The sequence below is a fragment of the Henckelia pumila genome, chromosome 4 (genome assembly GCF_033568475.1).
Source record: "Henckelia pumila isolate YLH828 chromosome 4, ASM3356847v2, whole genome shotgun sequence".
In the NCBI taxonomy this organism is placed as follows: Eukaryota; Viridiplantae; Streptophyta; class Magnoliopsida; order Lamiales; family Gesneriaceae; genus Henckelia; species Henckelia pumila.
Genome location: NC_133123.1, coordinates 10711226 through 10733833, shown reverse-complemented (window position 1 = coordinate 10733833; position 22608 = coordinate 10711226). Strand labels below are relative to the sequence as shown.

At 32.8% G+C, this 22608-nt stretch overlaps 3 protein-coding genes across 5 annotated transcripts; 2 read left to right on the top strand and 1 right to left on the bottom strand.

Annotated features, from left to right (window-relative positions):
* Positions 1 to 8540: 8540 nt before the first annotated feature.
* LOC140863269 (dolichyl pyrophosphate Glc1Man9GlcNAc2 alpha-1,3-glucosyltransferase) lies at positions 8541 to 11663 on the top strand. The gene is made up of 4 exons (XM_073266578.1): positions 8541 to 9325; positions 9919 to 10125; positions 10215 to 10452; positions 11130 to 11663. The coding sequence occupies exons 1-4, from the start codon at positions 8588 to 8590 to the stop codon at positions 11498 to 11500; spliced, it is 1554 nt and encodes a 517-aa protein (XP_073122679.1). The 5' UTR covers positions 8541 to 8587; the 3' UTR covers positions 11501 to 11663.
* Positions 11664 to 15766: 4103 nt separating this feature from the next.
* LOC140863118 (uncharacterized) lies at positions 15767 to 20496 on the top strand. Of its 3 annotated transcripts, none has more exons than XR_012143838.1 (7): positions 15767 to 16036; positions 16705 to 16971; positions 17417 to 18067; positions 18546 to 18722; positions 19317 to 19449; positions 19612 to 19722; positions 19958 to 20496. XR_012143838.1 is itself a non-coding variant. In XM_073266289.1 (7 exons), the coding sequence occupies exons 1-7, from the start codon at positions 15896 to 15898 to the stop codon at positions 20034 to 20036; spliced, it is 1572 nt and encodes a 523-aa protein (XP_073122390.1). In that variant the 5' UTR covers positions 15767 to 15895; the 3' UTR covers positions 20037 to 20494. The 3 variants fall into 3 exon arrangements, 2 of the variants coding, with proteins under 2 accessions (XP_073122390.1, XP_073122391.1); XM_073266289.1 differs by having other exon boundaries at positions 19317 to 19462; positions 19958 to 20494; XM_073266290.1 differs by lacking the exon at positions 19958 to 20496 and having other exon boundaries at positions 19612 to 19948.
* A 614-nt stretch (positions 20497 to 21110) lies between these two features.
* LOC140860478 (formyltetrahydrofolate deformylase 1, mitochondrial-like) lies at positions 21111 to 21675 on the bottom strand. The gene is made up of 3 exons (XM_073263487.1): positions 21424 to 21675; positions 21282 to 21369; positions 21111 to 21227 (listed from the first exon to the last, which is right to left on the bottom strand). The coding sequence occupies exons 1-3, from the start codon at positions 21615 to 21617 to the stop codon at positions 21111 to 21113; spliced, it is 399 nt and encodes a 132-aa protein (XP_073119588.1). The 5' UTR covers positions 21618 to 21675.
* Between the last annotated feature and the right edge of the window lie 933 nt (positions 21676 to 22608).

Genomic DNA, 22608 nt, shown 5'->3' with positions numbered 1-22608 from the left:
TGGGCCCCACATCCCACATACTTACACAATTGGGACCCACCATCTTTAAATAAATCCAACGAAGAATCTTTGTGATTTGGGCCCCTTCGTGTGGGCACAACAGAGTCCCAAACTCCGAGGCGATTGTCTCCCTTGCCCGAAATTCTGCCCGTTGCCCGCGGGCATCTCACATTTATTTACGTTTCTGGCCCCAAAAATAAATATTTTGCACTTGTTTGATGTTTCATAGTATATATTAATAATAATGATGATGATAATAATAATAATAAAAAGATTCTTCGTTACACGTGAGGCCTCGAGATGCTGCCAGCAAAATACCCAATAATTGCTGGCATGCTGCGATCTATGCTATTCATATTCATGTTTCTGGTATCAAAAATTTCGATCCGACCCGAAATCTAACGACTCATGTTTGGTCTAAGTGTAGGGTCGAAATTTTCCTTTGGGGTCTATCAAGTGGAAGGCCTAAATTAGCTGGCGCACGATTGGATGTGCTTTTTTTAGTAATTTTCTTCCAATTTACCGTGAAATATTGGAATGTGATTAGTTATAAGAAATTAATGAACGATGCTTACATTCCGAGTTGAATATTTTATATGTATATAGACTTGGGTCGATGTTCGTATCGACTTGATCCATGCTTAATGAAATCAATATTTTTAATATGAAAGTAATATTTTTTAATAGATCGAATCGAATCATATATCTATTTTATAAAATTGACTCGCGAGATGTTGTCATTGAGTTTTTTTTTTATTTTTTTATGCAATACATGTCATATTGCATTATGGAGAGATTGTAATTGCAGGTTTCAAATATCCGCAAATCGCAAAATTTAGTGCGCTAGCTGGTAACACTTAGTATTACCCAACAAAGGCATAAAACTATTGAATTTGAGTGTGAGATGAAAATCAGTGGTAAAATTTGTTCCACGACTCGTTCTTTTCTAAAGCACTCGCCAAATTCAAAACAATATTAAATTTTTTTTTTGTTTTGCATATTTGAGAGACTTTCAGTTTTAGTTTTTTATATTTGAGTTTTTAGTCATTTTTCAGATATAACGTCTATGAGATAGACCATTGCATCTCTTATATGATGGTAATATGTGTAATGTAGTGTCGTGTTAGCAATCTCCATGAAAAATTATTAAAATTGCTAAAAATATAAAGATATATGATTAAATTTGAAATTAGATAACATAAAAAACAATAATAGTAAAATAACAAATTGAAGAACATAAATAACAACAACGAGGTGGGGTTTGGCCAAACTCATAACCTGTCCTAATCGACGACTCTGATTTAGGATGAAATCTCTAAAATTTTAAAATTTATCCAATACAAACAATAGTTTGAAAATTATTCCAATTTTATCTTACTATTTAATTAACGTTGGGGAACTTATACTAATTAACTTCTAATTGATTTGGTGAATTTTAAATTTGAAATTCAAATTAGGAAAAACTGTAATTTTGGTCATGTAATCTTGACATTTTGCAATTTTGATCTTCTACATTATCAAATTTTAATTTTAATGTAGCTTTTATTTTTGTCAATTTAAATTTTTTCATTGATAGTGCTGATGTGATAGATATACATGAATACCGTATTGGATTCTATGTCAGCGTCATGTCGAAAAAATGAATAAATTACAAAAAAAAGAGCGGATTAAAATTTAAATTTGATAACACGTATGAACAAAATCATAAAAAGATAAACATATAAAACCCAAAAAATAATATTCATTTAAAATTATAACCCCGTGATATAACTTTGTTGACGAATACTTTTCCTAACAATGACCTTTATTTTTTAAATATTCAATCATAACTTTATCTATATTTTTAAAATTTTAGATACTCTATCACTCCAAAAATAAAAAAATTTAAAACCATTATTTTAAAAATAATAAAAATTATCATGTTTAAATACAAATTGCAATGGTATACGCACAAAAACACACAATACATGTGAAAAGAAGCTAGTTTTAATAATATTTAGGTAAAAAAAAATATTACCACAAGTCAAAATTATAAACGTATATCAACTAATAACAAAAAAAAAATTATACTTATATATTTTCATATTAAATATATCATGATAAAATAAAAGTATTTCAATAATAAAATATAATGTATTAAATTATTTAATATAATAAAAAATAAATGTTATTATTAACTATGTGTGTACGCTGTGTGTATGCTTGATTCAATCTCTTAGAATAATTGATTTGTTTTTTTTTTATGTGTTGGGAATTAATTATTCATATCTAATAATAACAATTACATGTGTCTTTTTTGTTATAAATATATTATTATTATAGATGATTATCTTATTAAAGATATGTGATCAAGATAAATATGTAACGATATATTTGTACAGATTTGTATCTTGTAATCTTTCCCTAGGATTATTGAGTTCAATGAAATTTGCAGCTTCTCTCTACTCATCTCTCTTATTTCTCTCATGATTTATAACACGTTATCAGCACGATCCTGTAACCAACTGAGAATGAAAATAATTCTTGTTTTATTGATGCTATTGGAATAGCACAACGTGTTGTCAATACTCAAATTTATAAGAGATATTCATTGGTGCTCTAGAAGTAGCATAAAGATTGGTGCTCTAAAAGTAGCATAATGAAAACAATTGATATATCGGTGCCCATGAAATATCATGAATATGTTGATGGCTATAAAGTAGCACAACATGATTTTATATTAAAAATTTGAAGAAATTAATAATCATGATATAATATATTGAGAATTTTAAGAGATTCATGATTACAATTTTGATATATCGAAAGATATTCATTAATTCATGATATAATATATTGAATATTGAGATATTCAAGATTAAGATTTGATATAAGATCAAATATATCGAGAATCTAAAGAGATTTTTAGTTATAATATAATATATTGAGAATCTGAATAGATTCATGATAAAGATGTGATATATGATTTCGTATATTGAGAAAGTAAAGAAATCATGATTGATATCTGATATGATATCAAATATATATAAATATCATTGAAGAAATTGATCTCATGTCAAAATATATCAATATTGACATATTGATAAAAGGATGCAATATTGGTTGTTAAGGATCTTATGAATTGGGAAATTTAGTACAATTTCTCAATGAATATCGATGTATGATCTAAAATTGTCAATATCAATAAGAAAATATTATTAAAGATATATGTGAGATATATATCAAAAGATATTGACTTGATATCGATTCAAATCATATATTTGTTCTTAATGCTTTAGAAGAAGCATGATCTGTTATTTGTCACTATTTTTATGAATAACGATTTGATGTTCAATGATGAACTGCATATGCTATTGATTGAAAATTATGAATGTGCGGTATTAAGATCGCAACACTATCAACCGAAAAAAAAAAAAAATGTTAAACTCAATGAATTGGATTATCATCTATATTGGGCAAATACGATGATTGATTGATGTTAGTCTATGCATGATGATGTCAATGAGTTGATTTATGACTAACTTCAAGTCATTTTATTTATTTATTGAACTAATTTATTTTTTTGTAAACTAAGTTTTTATTTCTGTTTAAACTAAATTTTGGAAAACTCTAGCATTGTTTTTATTCACATAAATTATTTTGATGATATAAAATAAGATCTACAAATTTTGTGAATCTATTCTATTAGTCAATATATTGATTATGCAATTTGATGATTTGAGAATTTTTATATTTTAAGGATATATTGGGTTGTTACATCTTTATTCCATAAAGTTTGATTATGGATTTAAATTCTTCAATTTTGATTGTGGATATAAATTTTGGATTTTTTCAAAATCATTCGATTAATTTATTATTATTTTTAAATGAGTGACTAAATATTTTTATCACATGTTATTATCTTACATGTAGGAACATAAATTTAATGTGGGATGACATTTGTTATAGATTGAATGTCATTGCTGAAGGTAAAAGATCTCCTTGGTGTATACAAGAATTTTAAAAGGTACGTCCGATTTCACAATTTCAATTATTTTAATATAATATATTATTTATATTATTTTGTTCAAGAAAATACAATTATGACAATTGTCTAATTAATGTGATCCATTCTTTTAAGTGAATGTGACAGTGCCAATGAACACAGTTGATACACTGTAGTTCAATTCTTCAAGGAAGAATATGTCATCTCGTATGAAGCGAGATATGAATTATAAATTCGGCACAAAATATTGAGATATACGTCATAATCAAGTATTGTACTAAATGCACATTGTTATCTCATATCATTATTTAAATGATATCGTACTTGAAGTACGTAAAGAGAATTTATTGATATTTATCAAGCAAGATATAAAAGTTTTTGGAGACAGTTGATGTCTATCCAAAATTATTCATCGTATGATATAAATATATGAAAGATCTTGAAGATCGTTTGATTGACGATGAAAAAAGATGATGTGCTTGATATTATAAAATAGTGATACACAATAATGACGTATATGTATTTTTGAATCTAGTAGATATTGATTTGGTTTAAATAGTATATTACAAATCAATATTTCTATAAGAGCTAAAGAACTCCAAAAGTATAATTGATACAAATACTTTCAGAATTTGACATAATGGATTGAATTGAGCATTCAAATTATATAAATAGTTGAAAAACTATTGATAGTGCACAGAGTTGTTAATGAACAAGTAAAAAGTTTCTGGATCGATAAATATGGATGTTTTTGAATCAAAGATCCAGAAGATTTTATGAATTTTTACTGGTTTATCAAATTTGATATCACTGTCATTAGCTCAAATTGGTAGAGAATCCCCATATTATCTGAAATGAATAAATAACGTGGGTCCACAAAGCGCAACATGATGTTTGCGAAAATATGTATTGAGAAAATTTTCAGAATATGTAATCAAGACAAGCTTGATCAAAAGAGGATATGCATATCAATTTCATGATTATAAATACATTGGTTTAGTTGATTTATTTTGCCTCCAATCAACTATTAAACCATGAGAATAAATGCGTTATATTTGGGGATATCTGAAAGATATATTATAAATATTATGCCAAATGCTCATGTACTGAAAGTTAATGTTTGTGCGAGAAATGCACTACAATAAATCTCTTGAAGGGATTGTAAATATGTTGGAAATATATTGAATCTTATGATCAACTATCTTGAGAAATGAGATTTTATGACGCGACATTCTCATTTATTATTCTTGTAAAACAATGTTTCCAACATTGAGGGGAGGAAATAGAAGCTACAAGAATATTTGAGATCGATCCCAATGAAATATAAAGTGAACATGATGTTCAAAGTTTAAATCTCAAATACATTATTTGATCTTGTGTATAAGATCGTTTAGCTTCATTTATGTTCAAGTTGAACAATTTAAATCGTCTTTAGTGACGAAGAACCCCTTTAAAGAAAATGAGTGAATATCTCAATGTGACAGGAATAATGGAGGCTGGTCGTTATGAAACAAATCGATGTCCTGCAGGACCATATCTTATATTGCTTGCAAAATAAATGAAAAAGACTCTAGAAGCGTGAACGACCAATTATTTTAATGAATCCAACTTGGATTATGTTATTCCTGAAGAATAACAAGTATATTAAAATATGAGATTTCACAAATTATTTGGGATCGAAATGATATAATCATTCGTGTGTTTTGCTATTACGCAAAATGATGATTATTTTGAACTACAACTTGTTGAACTTTCAATAACAATGATATGTGGCAATATGAGCAAATATTAGCAAAGTTTCTCAAAGTATTTCAAGCGGATTATGAGAAAATATTTGCACTTATCGTGGATTCACTGATTTGATGGTGATACATATAGAAACATCCTCGAAGGATTCGATGCTCAAAATATTGTTTTTGCCAACTTGAAAAAGAAGAAAAGATATTTGGTCTTGAAGTACCATATATATGGCAAAATCAGCATCTGAATCAATTTTTGGCAAATCAGTGCATAAGATTGAAATATTAAGAGTTAATAATTGAAAGTGATGCTTGCAAGAGAGAGAGCAATTAAAGTTGTACTCTTTTTTCCTTGCCTATGATTTTTTCTACGTGGTTTTTCATAACAAGATTTTTAATGAGGCAATTAACAAGTATCGCGAGATGTCGTATTCTTTTTCCTCCATTAGGATTTTGTTCCATTGGGTTTTTCCTGATAAGGTTTTAACGAGGCGCATCCATCATCGGGAAGATATCCAAAGAAAATATATGTTGTTGTACTCTTTTTCCTTCGTTCAAATTTTTCCCACGAGGTTTTACTGTCAAGGTTTTAACGAGTCAACACTTGAGTCCCGATGAAGTTCCTAAACATACATCTTGCCAAATGGAGATTTTGAAGAATCGATTGCTTGTGCAAATAATCATCCAAGGGGGAGTGTTATAAATATATTATTATTATAGATGATTATTTTATTAAAGATATGTGATCAAGATAAATATGTAACGATAATATTTGTACAGATTTTATCTTGTAATCTTTCCCTAGGGGTGATTGAGTTCAATGAAATTTGCACCTCAGTATTGACTCATATGAATTCTCTCTTATCTCATAAATTATCTCTACTCATCTCTCTTATTTCTCTCATGATTTATAACATTTTTTACTTACTTATGTCATTTTTCCTACCGGATCTCAAAACCCACGAGATCCATTTTCTCCACCACTACACGTTTTTTAATCATGATAATTTGTACCGTAATTTTCAAAATTTTATTATATACATGTGTTTTATAAACTTTTAAAATCATATAATTAAATTTTATGTCTAGTTCCTTTTGTATATTTTATTTTTTTTAAAGAATAAATACTTGAAAATAAAATTAAAACATATATATGCAATATAAAAAAAAATTCGTTACACACACAAATCATATGCTAGAGACTCACAATTGCTACTTGCCAGTATTTATAATGATGGAACGGGTCCGAAACAGGTTTGCTAAATGTCAAATTCATCTCTGGCCCACTTAGGTAGTATTTGGGAGAACTTATAGGAAACACTTTTCAGTTTTTTCTTAATAAAATTTCAAAAAAAAATCAAAATTTTGTTAATAAAAGCTGAAAAATATTTTCTAAAAGCTCAACCAAACACTACCTTAATCAGGTTCAAACTATTTTGAACTCGACAAGTGGCTCATTGTGTTTTGCTGAAAGCTAGTTTAATTGGGCCCAAATCCAAGAAGAAGTCATGTGATAAATCTATAGAGAGAAGCCCAGTAAAATGAAAATTGGGCCGGTGTTCGGCCACAAATCACAATTGACAAAGCCGTCTCCACTCTAATTAAACTAAGGGATAAAGTCATACATTAACCATTAACCATGTCAAATTACGATTAGTTGAAATTCTCCTATAACTTTTTTTTTTAGAAATCTCGGGATTTCATAAAAGTGATGAGTGCAATAAATCCTTAAACTTATTTATGTCGTCTTTTATTACTTCTGGTACTGTACTACTAGACACAATAACTTGAGGAATCATTAAGATATAGTAAACACGCACACGATATGCGTATATAATTTAATATAATGTTAGAAAAAAATAACGATCATTATCAAACATTAATTTTTATGATTTTGTGGAAATAAGTTTTTTTTTTAATAAAAAATAAGCAGTTTTTGGTGGTTTTAAAACATATAAATAGAAGTAAAGATAAAGATGAAAAATCAATTTAAAATACCAACAGTTTTTATGTGTCCACTTTTTTTATAATAGTAACACCATGTTTTCAAAATCGGACCGGACCGGCTGGTTCAACCGGTTCGACCGGGAACCGGTCACTGGTCTGGTCCGAATTGCTCCTAAAAACCGTTTTTACGGTCAGAACTGGTCAAAATCGGTCAAGAACCGGTCGAACCGGCACAGAACCGGTCAAGAACTGGTTCAAACGGTTTTCCCATTTTTTTTTGAAAAAATATATTTTTAATTTTAAAACCTTAATTTAATATTTTAATATATATATATATATATACAACATTATTTGGAATTTGTACTTCATGAAAAATATTATTTTAGTAATATTATATTTTTTAATTAATTAATTAATTTTTAAAAAATATATAACTAAAATTAATATTTTGAATATATTTATATGATTATTTAGTTTTCAAACTATGATAATTATATTATATTATATAAACGGTTTTTCGGTCCAACCGTCTGGTTAAAATGGTTCGATCGGTTGAATCATTTTTTTAAGGTCAACCGGTTCAATCACCGGTCCGGTTATGAAAACATAAAGTAACAGATAAAGATATTTTAAATCAAAGTCATATTTTTCTAAAATTATTTTAGTGGGGAAAATTAAACTTTCTTCTATTTTTGGGGACAAAAAATCAAACAAATGTATTTTTCAGATACAGAACTTGATTTTGAAGTAATTTCTTATAATATATTATCATTTTATATTATTTTTAAAATAAATTTTTGTTCAAGAAATTATATAATAATTATGAAAGTTCCGAGGATTGAAAAACATTTTTTTTAATAAAAAAAGAAAATGTGTCCGCGAGCCAACTCCGTATCAAAGTCAAGGCTAGCCAATCCGGATGGAGAAGCCCCTCAATCACCACCGCCAGATCGCCGGCATTTGTTGGCCGGCCCTGGTAGCCACCGCCGTGAAACTCCTCCTTATCCCCGCCTACCGCAGCTCCGATTTCGAAGTTCATCGCCACTGGCTAGCTCTCACACATTCCCTTCCCCTCTCTCGCTGGTATTACGACACCACTAGCCAATGGACCTTAGATTATCCACCCTTCTTTGCTTACTTCGAGAATTTCCTCTCGTTCTTCGCATCCCGAGTGGATCCCACCATGACCCGCCTCCACGATGGACTCAACTACGCCTCAGACCTCACCATCCTTTTCCAGCGCCTCTCCGTGATATTGGCCGACATCGTTTTGATATATTCGGTTTATAGGTTGACAAAAGGCGGAAACTTTAGGATATTTGAGAGGTATTTTATTTGGATTCTGGTTATTTGGTCACCTGGGTTGTTTTTTGTCGACCATTTGCATTTTCAGTACAATGGGTTTCTGTTGGGAATGCTGCTGTTGTCAATTTCATGTTTGGAGAACGGGAAGGATGTGATGGGAGGATTTATTTTTGCCGTTTTGCTCTGCTTTAAGCACCTTTTTGCGGTGGCTGCTCCGGTTTATTTTGTGTATTTGTTCAGGCATTATTGTAGGGGTGGGTGGGTTAAGGGATTTGCGAGGTTGGTGGTGCTGGGCACAGTTGTTTTGGCTGTTTTCGGTGCTGCTTACGGACCTTTTTTGTACCACGGACAGGTAAAATGTTACCTTGTTATGTACAAACATTAATGCTATTTTACACCAATTGTATCATATTCATTCCTGAATGATGTATTATTGTATTGTCTTGTATATAATGAAGTTGAGTTTCTCATCTAAATATTTGGCTGATAAGTTAAATTTATGTTGTCATTGATATTAGAACTTACTCAATGCTGTGTTTCTTCTTTATGAATTAAGAATTTGCATTGCATACTCGAACTAACTTAAATTCGGAGGTATATCATGAAAAATTATATTCTGGCGAAGGGATATTTGGTTGGTGGCGAGGTATGATTTGATCATTTGGTCGTGAGGGATGATTTCCTTTCCGTTTGATCATTTACAGCTGATTTAGTTTGATTTTGTAAGCCAAGTAATGTTTGCCTAAGACAGAGGCTTATAAATAAACTGTGGTCTTCCTTCTGGTCTAAAAATCACATTTTCACATGTAGGTGAAATGTAGAGCAGTTTGTATTCATTCTCATGCTATAATTAGAGATTTTTGCTGACTTGTATGCTTTACATCTTAGGTATGTTGCAAACAAACATTTACAAATTGTTTCATCTTTTTTACTTCTTTCTTGCAGATACAACAAGTTTTCCGCCGTATGTTTCCTTTTGGCAGGGGACTTTGCCATGCATACTGGGCTCCTAATTTCTGGGTATTTTATATAATGTTGGATAAAGTTTTTGCCTTTTTGCTCGTGAAGCTTGGTTTTTCTATTGAAGCCCCAGAAGCTTCATTCACTGGTGGTCTGGTGGGTGATTCCTCCCCTTTTTCTGTATTGCCCAAGGTAAATGTTTAACCTAGACCCTTATCATGTGTTGCATGTTTTTGTGTCCATTCCTGGAATATTTTTTTCTCACCAATTAACTATTGCAGATCACCCCAATGATTACATTCCTCCTGGTCCTCTTGGCAATATCTCCTTGTCTAGTGAAGGCTTGGAGAAATCCCACACCAAAAATGGTTTCTCGATGGGTATCCTATGCGTATACGTGTGGCTTTCTTTTTGGTTGGCATGTTCACGAAAAGGCTTCACTGCACTTCGTGATTCCCCTTGCCGTTACAGCCCTTAAAAGTGTGGAAGATGCAAAGCATTACTTCTTTCTTTCCATAGGTAAAAGACGCTATGTTCTATTAAAATTTATTGTTATTTTTCTCCATTTAGTAGAATGTGGTATTTAATGAGATAGCATATCAGTTTTTTTTTTCATTTGTCGAATTCCTAAGTTTAGCCCTGTAGTTTTTATACATAAATTAGCGTGGACTCATCGAAGTCATAGCCTTAGAAATTGTCTTGGATATGTAAGATATTGAGTGGTCAAACAAAAATGAAGGGCATGATTGCTGTTAAATTTTTTTCAGAATGTAGAGGTCTGAGGTTGTACAGTACACCTTGGTAGATTGAAGTGAGAGCTACTTTTTGTGTGATTTTTTTTGGTTTGAACTTGACACGGCTTTGCTCAGGATGAAGTATATATTTCTGTAAATCGAAGTAAAAAAGGTACAGAATTGTTTTGAGGCACGGTGGAACTCTTAGTAATGTTTGAATATGTTTTCGGTTTTTACAGAAATATTTACTAGAAATAAATTTGTAGAAGTGAAAGTAGGGAATGTGGTTGTCTCTACATATCCTTAAGTTAGTAGGCACCTCCCCACCATCGGAGGGAAAAGCTAGTTTAACCAAGAAAAATAATTTTTAGGATCGGCTGTGATTTTTCGGGTTGCATATTCTGTATGGAAATAGTAGTCATATGGACCATTGAACTTGGAACTTTGCTCTATGATATGCAGTGTCCTGCTACTCGCTCTTCCCCCTTCTATTTGAAGCCCAAGAATATCCAATCAAAGTTACATTTCTTCTTCTTTATGCTGCTCTCGCCTGGCTCGGGTTTTCCTCTCGTTTTCCCGGGACAACGTCCAGTTCCTCCACGAAGGGAACAAAGGAAAACAAATCGGGAACCCCTGGTTTCTCCATTGGATATTTAGGACAATCCTTCTTGTTAGGGTTAATAGTGGTTGAGATATGGGGGCAATTTTTACATCCCATCGTTTTTCGGGATCGGCTGCCGTTTTTACCGCTCATGATGATATCTATATACTGTGCACTAGGAATGATGTATTCATGGATCTGGCAACTGAGACAAATCACCATGCTACATTGATTTTGTAGTTTTCTTCTATATACTTGCGAGAAGATATTTATAGCGATCAATTGTTAATGTAACAGATAATGTTGTTAGAAATGTTGAGTGATATATAATTTTTTTCTGGTCCAGTGATGTTCTATACCCTGCATTTCTCAGTGACATGAAATACGATTTTATACAATCTTTTGGTTCTGACGTCCAAGTTATAAGAATTTGATTGCCTAATTACAAAAAATGGTTTCGAGTATGGTAATTATTTTGGAAAGGTTTCCCGTTACAGGTCCGATCCATGTTTCCAACTAGATAGATACACGATCGATGTTAAATCTATATGAGATGTAGAAAATTGTAGGACAAGTCGTCAATATCTTGTATAAGTTATCAAGTGTTGTCATTTGATTTCGTATTCTTGAGTCAGTAACGTGTGAAATATGGTTAACGATCTCATGCTAAGATATCAAGTTTGAGACGAGTTTTGTTATAACAGATTCCAAAAAAACACTTGTGAACATTATATTTATATATATATTTTGTTGAATTTCTGAAAATATAGTTGTTTGAACTTTGAAATGCTACTAAATATAAAAGTTATGAATTTTGAATTAGGATGTAAATATGTTAATCAATTTATTTTAGGAGTGAGAGACATTGGAGTGAACTCAATTATGTCACAGAACGTAAAACTGAGTGATATTAAAAAAAAAAAAAAAAAATTTGAAACAAAATGAATATTGCATACAAGTATCATACGACTTTGGTACTATAAACCTTCTGTCATTACCTTTCACAAGTCTCAGACTTGAGCTTCTGTCATTTGATTTTCCGGACAGTTCTTACATCACCTTACCAATCTAGGCACTTGTTACTCAAGTCTTCAGCATATCAAACCATCCTAGTCTGTAAAATCGAACAATGATTAAATATACCCGTATATTTTATTTATTTTCTTAGATGGGAACAAACTATAAAGCAGCCTTGATTCCAAAAAGAACAAGAGAGACAATCCATGGATGGGGAAGGGAAGCTAGGAGAGGGAGAACGCATGGCCATTTCACTGATGATTCATTCCAGTGTGCACACAGACACGAGCACAGTCGCATCAGTCGAGGTATTTGCTCCCGAAAAAGGTGCAGAAATCAAGTTGCAACCTCGTGTTGTTTGTTATTAGCATTGATTTGCCGGTTGCTGGCCAGAGTTCTAATCAGATTGCTACTCCTTTTCCTTCGGCCCTCGGCTTCGGCTTCGGTTTCTTCCCCTTCCTTCTTTAAGAATTCAGAATCAGATATATAACAGTATCAGATATATAGCAGTATTCATATAGATGAATGAATACCTCACAGTTTTGCAACTTTATTGTTAAATGCAACCAAAGCTTAAAGCAAATAGACAAGATAGATTATAAAAATTCATATAACGATTTCAAGAAACCAGTATTCTTATATTTCAGCACATAATTATATCAATTTATTTGGAAACGATACATGAAAATAACTGTCCTAGTATCCAGTATTTCTTTCCTCTGTATAACCTCATCGTTATGCCAGAGTTTACAGTTTAGTTCATGGACTCATTCTTGGAAACCATCTTCCTACATTTGGCCATCTAAGCCAGGCTTCTCTTTGTCAGAATCATCGGGCTTTGGCGTCGAGTCAGGGATATGGTCCGCTTGCTCATCGACTTTTGGGCTTGCTGGGGACTGCAAGTTAGACAAATGTTGCTCTGCAGCCACTTTCGGATGTGCATAACCCGGCGGACAACCGACGGGGCAACAAGTTGAAACTGGTGGGCAAGAAACGACGGGGTAACAAGTTGGGGGCGGGGGACAATAGCCACCCTGACAATTTCCAACACCGCCATCGCCACAGCCATAGTCGCAACCACCTCCGTTGCCCCTTGAGCAGCCATCACCATAACCAGAATTACAACACCCACCGTAATAGCCACCACTACCACAACCACAACCACCAAAATTTCCACACCCGCCACAACCTTCATTGCCTCCACAATTCGCGCCACCGCCACCTCCAGAACAATGATTACCTTTGCAGCCAGATTGCCACTTGGAGTCACCTAAGCTGGAAATGCCATCACTACTTTTGAGAGCAGTACCCGTGCTCTGTGTAGCCGGGAGAGAACTCGGAGAGTTCGGCTTTTCGACGTCTGTAGAGTCGGAAAGTACCCTACGAGCAGAGCAGAAACTCAAGCACAACAAAACCAAGAATCCAGCTTGCGCAAAACCCATAGCTGTTGCCATTAGAGAAATATTCTGATGGATGATGTGAAAACAAATGCAATGATCCAGCTTTATATAGTGTTAGAAAATCAACCATTTGAGTACGAAATTTCAGCAGTTTTTTGGGTGAGCACTCTTCATCCTCTTCCGATTTCTTGAAGCATTTAAAACTCATGATCGTTGCATGGGTACCTGTACTTGTAAATTATTCACGGGCTAGCGACAATGCACAAAATGTATGTGCCTGAAATATTTTGTTTCTTAAAACATCAGTTTTTTTTTTTAATTAAATGAATTTTTTTTATGTAATTTTATATCAAAATTAAATCCAAATCTAGTAAAAATTTTAATAAGATTTTCTTTTTATAATTTGAAAATTAACCCACTAATGGATTAAACATTGTACTAAAAGACGGTGATTAGGCCCGTCCAAATTTTTAGACAATTGAAGATTTTGGGTGTTATTACATTAATTGATCGTCTAAACTGCCTAATCTTCTCCTAGGCTTCTCAAAACTTGCCTAGATTAATATATAATATTTATTGTTTTTTAAAATTTTAATTTTTTTTCAAAAAAAATTAATTTACATATTTTTCCATCAATTTGTATCGGTTGAAGATGAAGAATATGCCATATATTTTAAGTTTGAATTCGATAAAGAAGAATTATTGGAGAAATATTAAGGTGAACAAAAATAATTTGATATTTAGACTATAAAAACATAGCTTATGCATGTGAATTTGATAAAGAGAAATTATTGGAGAAATATTAAAATGAACAAAAATAATTAGAAAATTTAGGCTAAAAAAAAACCACCTAGGCCCCGCCTAGACGACCGCCTAAGCCTAGGCGCTAGACGTTGGATGACCGCCCGCCTACCTTCTGCCTTCTCTAACATTTTTTTATAACATTGAGATTAACTGATTACTCAATCAAAATGTAAATGCTACTTGTGTAAAATGTCGAGCGTTGAGGTTGTGGGAAGAAAGGGAAGAAAGAATATGTGGATTAACATGGTTGAACGAGTTTTTTTTAAAATGAAAATGTGGATAATGGGTAGTGGGAGTTAAAAGAATATTCTTGTGATGTGAAATTTAATCAAATTATTGTCTCCATTTATTTATATTAGTAACGGCGACACACACAATGAGTGAGTATATAACCCAAAATAAAACAAAATATTTGCACACTGTCATATTTGCATAATCATAATTCATAAGAGGGGCAACTGGAATATTTGTAAAATCAGTCCACAGAGAATAGAGCAAAATTGATAAACAAAGCATGAAAAATGAAAGGTGAGAGAGTTTTGTGGGAGAAAAAAACTGGTTACGGATCCGGTCTAGATCATACCCAAAAATCAATTGACTGATCAAACTGTTCAGAACCAGTCAAACTCAGTCAAGAACCGATCGGGCCGATTTTGAACCGGTGAACCTATTTTCCTATTTTTTTTTTCAAAGAAAAATTATAATTTGATTTTTCTTATATTTATTCAAATAAATTTTTTATTCCCTCTATTTAAAATTTAAATATATCAATTACTATATCATATTATTATTTTATATAATATATTAGTATTTCGATATGTCCATTCGGTTGGACTCATCAGACCGTTTTTTAAGGGTTTATCAATTTCATTGTCGGTTCGATTATAAAAATATCGTGTATATGTATATAAAATAAATTATACTCACTGTTTTTAATAATTAACAATCGTTTTACTTATTAATCAAATTAAATTCACATATAAACAAAAACAATAATAAAACTAAATTTCATAGGAAAAAAAAACAACAATAAAATCATACTTTACTAAATTATACTAGTTATTTTTGTAATTTGAATGAATTGTTACTTTATAATTTTGATGAGACAATAGGCTGATACAAATTTTCTGAAAAATTATTAATCTAATACATTAGCCTAAAAAAATATTTTATAAAAATTATTAATTTACCAAATATTAAATAATCGAGGTTTTATTATATAAAACACATAAATAGATATATATATTTCCCAAAGAGGCAACCCAAACAACCTACATCATACGTTATAACATGTCCGGAGACTTTTTTCACAACAATTGCTCGGTTGCTCCACTCCTTTTCTACGTTCCTTCAACTTCTTCTTTATAAGGTACAATTTTCTTGAATTTTCCGAGAACCGGCGGGTAATGGGTTCGAACAGCAGTCTCTTGGTTTCCTCGAAATCATCATCGTCCCCGAGCGGGTCAAGTGGGTCCATGATCAACCGCACAAAACGCAAAATCTCCTCTTTGTTTTGTGGTTCTTTCACTTCCAAGTCAACCTTTGAGGTTGTTTGCTATTTTGCTCTTTCGATTTCCTACAGATTATGTGATTGTTGCTAGAATTAAGGCCTTTTTGTTATGTTCATAGAGGTTTTCTTGATTGTATAAACTGTTTGAAGTGTGTTGGTACGAATCTTGATGGTTGAATTTTTTTTATACTGACTGGGAGCAATCATTTGATGTTAAAATGGATGAAAATATCATGATACATGGTTCCTGTTCTTTTGGGATGTGGATGTGTTATGATGGAATTGAGTCTATTGGATGAGTTAATGGTGAAGAATGAATCTGCTGCAAACAAATTAGTTATGCACATGTTGTTGTTCTGTGGTTGTCTATATAGTAGAGTACTTGGAACTTGTTGCTTTAACTCTTATATGATTTAAAAGATTTGAATTCAACCATTACTTGCTGGCTGCTGTAACTTTTGACATAGTGACAACTATATCTGATACAATGATTAATTATGTGAGAGATAGTAGCACGGATTTGATTCAGGTGCACGGGAGGGGAATTGATGAGTAGCCGTAATTGCTCATATGAACTTGTCAAATATGCTTTGCTTTAGCTGGATTTTCATTACTCAAATTTTAAATCTTTATGTGAGGTACTATACGCATCGTAACTCATCTTTAGTGCCGAGTTTTGACTCTTCTGAAATTTGTTCCTTGAAGCTAGAGGATTGTCCAGAGAAGTCGTTTGTCACCGGTACCAAAAAAATAGCTCCAGTCAGCAGTGACTTTCATAACTCAATGGTAGAATCATCTTCAGTGTTAAGCCCACACATGGCAAGCACAAGCGCCCTTTATGAGAACGGAGACTCATCTAGAAGAAATAACAGTATTATCGATGAAGCTTTTGTGGAATCATCAATGATAAATCTTCGAACAAGCACAGATCAGATAGATTTCGCCAACATAACAGAATCACTTCCATTTCAGGCATGTTTTCATTATTGCTAGAAATTGTACTGTTGAATTCTAACCAGCAAAATATAGTGATGAGAAAAAAGCTCTGCTAGCAACATGGGCTTTACATGGTTTGACCATTAAGACCTACATCCATGACCTAAGGTCCAGATTCTTAGACACCTATCAATCACTCAGTTTAGATTAGAATCACCTGTTTGTGTTGGCGAGAACACGTTGAAATGTTATCGGAAGTTTTTTTTGAAACTAAATCTCAACCATATAATGTCAAATATACATTTATACAGGCGAGAACACATTAAAAATATTATGGGAAATCTGTCCTGAAACTAAATCACAATCATATAATGTCAAAGATACATTGCAATCTTAATAATGTCAATCCCAGAATATATTCTTTTATTTCTAATTGTTTGACATAGAAATCATGAAGTCACAAAAGTGTGTCCTCTAACAGCCTGGTGAAGATTTGGTTTCTGAAAATGCTACAAATTGTGTATCTACTGTTGATGCTCCTGATGACATGGCAGAAATCACGCCTTTGATTTGCTCAGCCCATGATCAATCAAGAAGTAGTCTTTCACAGGGACTCACTGTTTCACGTGCAGCTTCAGACAACCTTCAATGTCATCCAGATGTGGGTTTAGACTACAATTATTCTGATTTAAGGTCTCTTTCTGTAGTTTCTGATTCTTTACCGAGATTTCAATTCCCTGGCGATGACCATTCTCACGTGACAACCATTTCTAGTCCAGGATTTATTGTGTCTAATAGTGATCAGGATTTGAGAAATGTGTTTCATCTTGATGAGCTGAGTTTCTCTTCAAACTCATTATCTAGTAGCATTGGGGAAATTAGCCATGAATCAAGAAGAAACGGTAGGAGGCTATTTTGGGATGCTTTATCAAGACGCAGCTTTAGACGAAATAGCGAATCACCGACCATTTTGTCAACCGGTGATCTTGCTGATGACCCTCCTGGCTCCCATATGAGATGGCTTTTCGATTCAGGTGGTTATCTCGATTATAATGGAGCTGGTTATGATCTTGATTCCTTCAGTGCGAGACGTCATCATAGAAGTGAAAGGAGACGGCAATTGAGATCGGAGGTTATTTATATTTTTTGTTTCAATTTTTTTGTGACACTTACCTAAAATGGAGTTACGCATGTCAAGATATCATGTAGCCAATTTAGACTATATCAAGTCACATAAGTGAGAGAAATTTTTCCATATATTTCATTAACATTCCCTTGATGGATAGTAGTTTGCGCTAGAATAAGCTTGTATAAGAAAATGTACAGCCATATCTATGATTGACTAACAAGGTTTTCTGTATTTGTTTTTATCTTTTTAAAATTTTGACGAAGTTATTAGTAGATAATAACTGTTTGTCCAGGCATGAATACTTATTATCAAGTTATAGACACGCATAATTTATACACGTAGAAATTCGAATCCTTTTTGTTTGTAAGATCGCGATCAGTCAAATTTTTACAAGCTCGATCAAATATCTTGAAAGTAATTTATTGTTTCTTTCATGCAACACACGAATTAACCTTGTCCACGCATTAATTCAAATGTATAGATTTCGGAAAGAATTATAGGCAGTGGCCTTCATGAGGGAGGACGGGAAACTACGTTGTGTGTATCCGGACTTCATCCTGATGGTACATGTTCATGCGACTCATTCCTTACGGCTGAAGAGTCCAGTACTCTTGAAAGTATTTCTAGAATAATCATGCTTGCCGAGGCATTATTTGAGGTAAATCCTCGATTCCTGTGGTTTCCTATCTTATAATTTACCTTTCTTGATTAGTTCTTCACTAGTTACAGTGCTTTGAACAATGTTAACTTTTGGCATGCTTGAAACATTTGGAAAGATACACGAATTCTGTAACAAAAGGTGTGAACTTTATGTGGTGGTAACTCTCAAGTACTATTATTAAGGTTTTTGGTACACTTCATAGGATTCATGATCTGTGAGCCTAAATATGGATGAATCTTTGTGAGATGATTTTTCACATTTTTATTGAGTGTAAGCTTGCCGAATCAATGATTGTAAATGAGAAATTTTAACCTATAATCTTGGATTATGATCTTGCTCGTACATTTTGTTACAATGGTGGAGCCAGAAAAGCAATGGAGGAAAGGTGAAACTAAATCTGGAAAAAAAAATTGGGGGACCGAAATCTTTGTATATATTTTTGTATATGATTATAGGTAAAGCTATAACATCCTATTGGAAAATAGAAGGCGGAGGTGACCTTGCCTGCCAGCCCCCTTCTTACCCTACCACATCAATTTTTTTCTCGAAACTTTTGCGACTGAATTTGTTCACTTGATATCTATTATACAGGTTTTGAATGAATTTCATCATCAATCTTTGTCACTCTCAGAATCCCTTCTACCACTCCCTGCTCCCGAGTCTCTCGTGGATACCTTTCCTCTCAAGTATCACAAGAAGGTTAATAACATTGAACGTGATCCCGGTAATGTTCAACAGTAAGTCTTCACAAGTTATGTTTCATTTTCTATTTTGGATCTAAAGTGGAAAGAAATCATAGGCCACAAACTTGCTATGTGAAATTGCAGATAACATATATTATTCAAATTTAATTTCTTGGTCTGATACATGGTAACATACTCGACAGATGTTATATTTGTTTAGCTGACTATGAAGATGGGGACAGATTAAGAGTTCTTCCATGCAGTCACGAATACCATGTGCCTTGTATTGACAAATGGCTCAAAGAAATTAATAGGTATTCCATTGTCACTTCATGACTATGATACCTAGTTTATAAATTTATGGTGCAGCAAGCGTGTTACGCGGTATGCAACTTAGGCCCTTGATTCATCATGGGACTTACGACGCCAAAAGAGAATATGGTATGCCTGGACCACATGACTGAAGGGTCGTGCGGACACCAGGAGAAACGCTCCTCTGTTTACCTTAAATAACTCAGCTCACTATTTTGCTTTGCTTCGCTTCATCAGGGTATGTCCTCTCTGCAGACATAATGTTTGTGATGGTGCTGGTGAATGTTCGGCGTCAAATGTGGCAATACCATCTTGATAATTCAACTGGAAAAAAAAAGTACATCAAATAATGCAATTCATATTGCAGTTGTAAAAATACATCTACATATAACTTTATGTGATTTATGCTCTGCTGATGTTTTTAAGATATGTAACTATGTAAGTGATGCTTCAGAATGTAACGAAGTAGTAATCGATTAAATGGAATTTATAAGTTCGTTTGAAGCTATAACCAGATCAAGATGTTACTGGTTTAGCATCTGTTCATATAGACTCTGTGGCTCCAACTAGCCGGAGCTCACTCTGCAAGTTCACATGAATACTCTATTGGCAACAGTCATCTAGACGTCGAACAGAAGCTCGGTCCTAAGTTTTTGAATGGTGTCGTGGCTAAAGAGGAAAATAAGGAAATCAGCATATTAGCTGCGAGTTTTGCCTTACGAGAAAAACAGAACTGTTGTATTTTGAGCCTAATGGCTAAGTGAGAACAAGCTCTTTTTATACTTCATTTTTGGTCACGAGATGCAACTATTGTTGTTCTAACTACTTCACCCATTTTTTTGTGTGGCACATGTGAAGTTAAAAGATTTAAATCAGCAGAAATCAACTTTGCATTGAACTTCAAGTCTTATCTGATGACGAATTTCAATCACAATAAAAATTGATAAATTCAGTCGAGATAACCTTTGATTACTAAAACAGAAGAATTCATAGCAAGTTCTCTAAGGGAATATTAAGGTATAACATTTGTTCCTTTCCTTTCTTTTCTCTTCTTTTCTTTTCTTTTTGTGCTTTGTATGTGAATCTGCTTGGTTCTTTCTTTGTGACAGTCCTCTACTTGTGCCATTGGAATATTTCTATTCTGTACATCTTTGTTCATGAGCTTTTCGACATAATTTTGTCCGTTGGGATTGACCTCTAAACATAACATCCTTATGATCCACCTATGACTTTTTTTCTTCTCTTTTTTTTGGATCAAACCTATGATTAATCAAACGAACCAAATAATTATTATCTCGCATTGACAACAATAAAATCGCTTCTTAGACCAGAATATATTGCTATCAGATAAGTATCCATGTGCATGGTCTTCCAAGTTCCAACTCTGTATTCAATGGAAACTTTGGAAACAACGAACAATTTGAACCTGCTTAGATGGACTCCCTCCCTTGAAAGAGGGCAATAGGCCATGATGACTGTTAATAATATACTTCCCATAGCTCCTTAAGAAAGACAATCAATCACACACACACAGTGCTTGCATCTTCTAGTCTTTAATTACCTTATCACTGATGTAATATGAACTGGAATTAAGCCTTCCATCGCCTGCCATGCCATCCGTGTAACAAATCAACAAGGCTGTGATTAATCTTAAAGAAACAACACTTTTTAAAATTATTAAAAAAGCGTCTGGATTAACACACCTGCTTTGAATTAAAGCTAAAACTGAAATCATATATTTAGGATCCAGGTTGGGCACCCGAACAACAGATCTCATTGCATTAAACATTTTTGACAGCTTTAGGAAATCCTCATCCATTTGCATCCGTGGCCATTTAGCATGGTCAAAGACAAACCCACTGTAAATTATAAAAGAATTCATGTCATATGAGAACATATTAATGCAGGTGAATCACATCTAAAAACAACTGAACTCTATAAAACATCAGCAAATAATGATTAATGCAGATGGTTGAAAGCGCTTTCCACTTTGACATATCCTTCAAGTTGAATCATTTTATATTCTGGAGAATGTCAGTCCTACTATTTGGAAATATATGTATATAGGGCGTGAGCATACTTTGTCAATGGAGGGGGAAATGGGGTTTTAAACAGAGATTTAATTGTGGCCACAAGCTTTAATTTTTACTAACCTAGCTAGTCCTATTCCTAATCATTAATTGTCATAGGAATAGAGGAAACGTCTATGTTACCACATGGGCACTGTTCATGTGGAGATTTAACGACCAATTTTTTTTTCTTTTTGCATTTCAGATGTTCATGTGCCCACGTGGAGATCCAACGACATGAACATCTGAAATGCGGGAAAAAAACAATCTTTGGATGATGTTCATGTGCTAGCATAGACTCTCCCTAGGAATAGATAGGATACCGTTTGGTATAGATATTGAATAACTTTTAGACTAGAATGTTGATTGATAAGTGATTGATAAGGAAAAATAAATATGTGTTTGATAGTTTTTTTTATGTTTGATATGATTTTTAAAAGTGAGATAAGTTAGTATAAACAATTTAGATTGACCAAAATGACATTCTCTATCTCAATTATTAATCAATTGGACCTATTTCTTTGTAGTCAAGGGGAAGTTTTGTAAATTACTTTTGTAATCAATGTGGACAAATATAATCAAACCTAGATTGTGTTGATGTGTTGTCAATGGTTTAGTCTAACTTTTATCAATCCATATCACAGTCTAACTATAAAAATCAATTCAAACATGAGCTTAGTTATCAAAATATCCGCCTATCAAACGGGTCCAAATTACTCCATGTGACTATGGTAGAACTACAAAATAAATGTGCATTTGAATATAATAAATAGTATTGAAGTTGTTTTGACTAATTCGTAAAGTTATTACTTACACAAA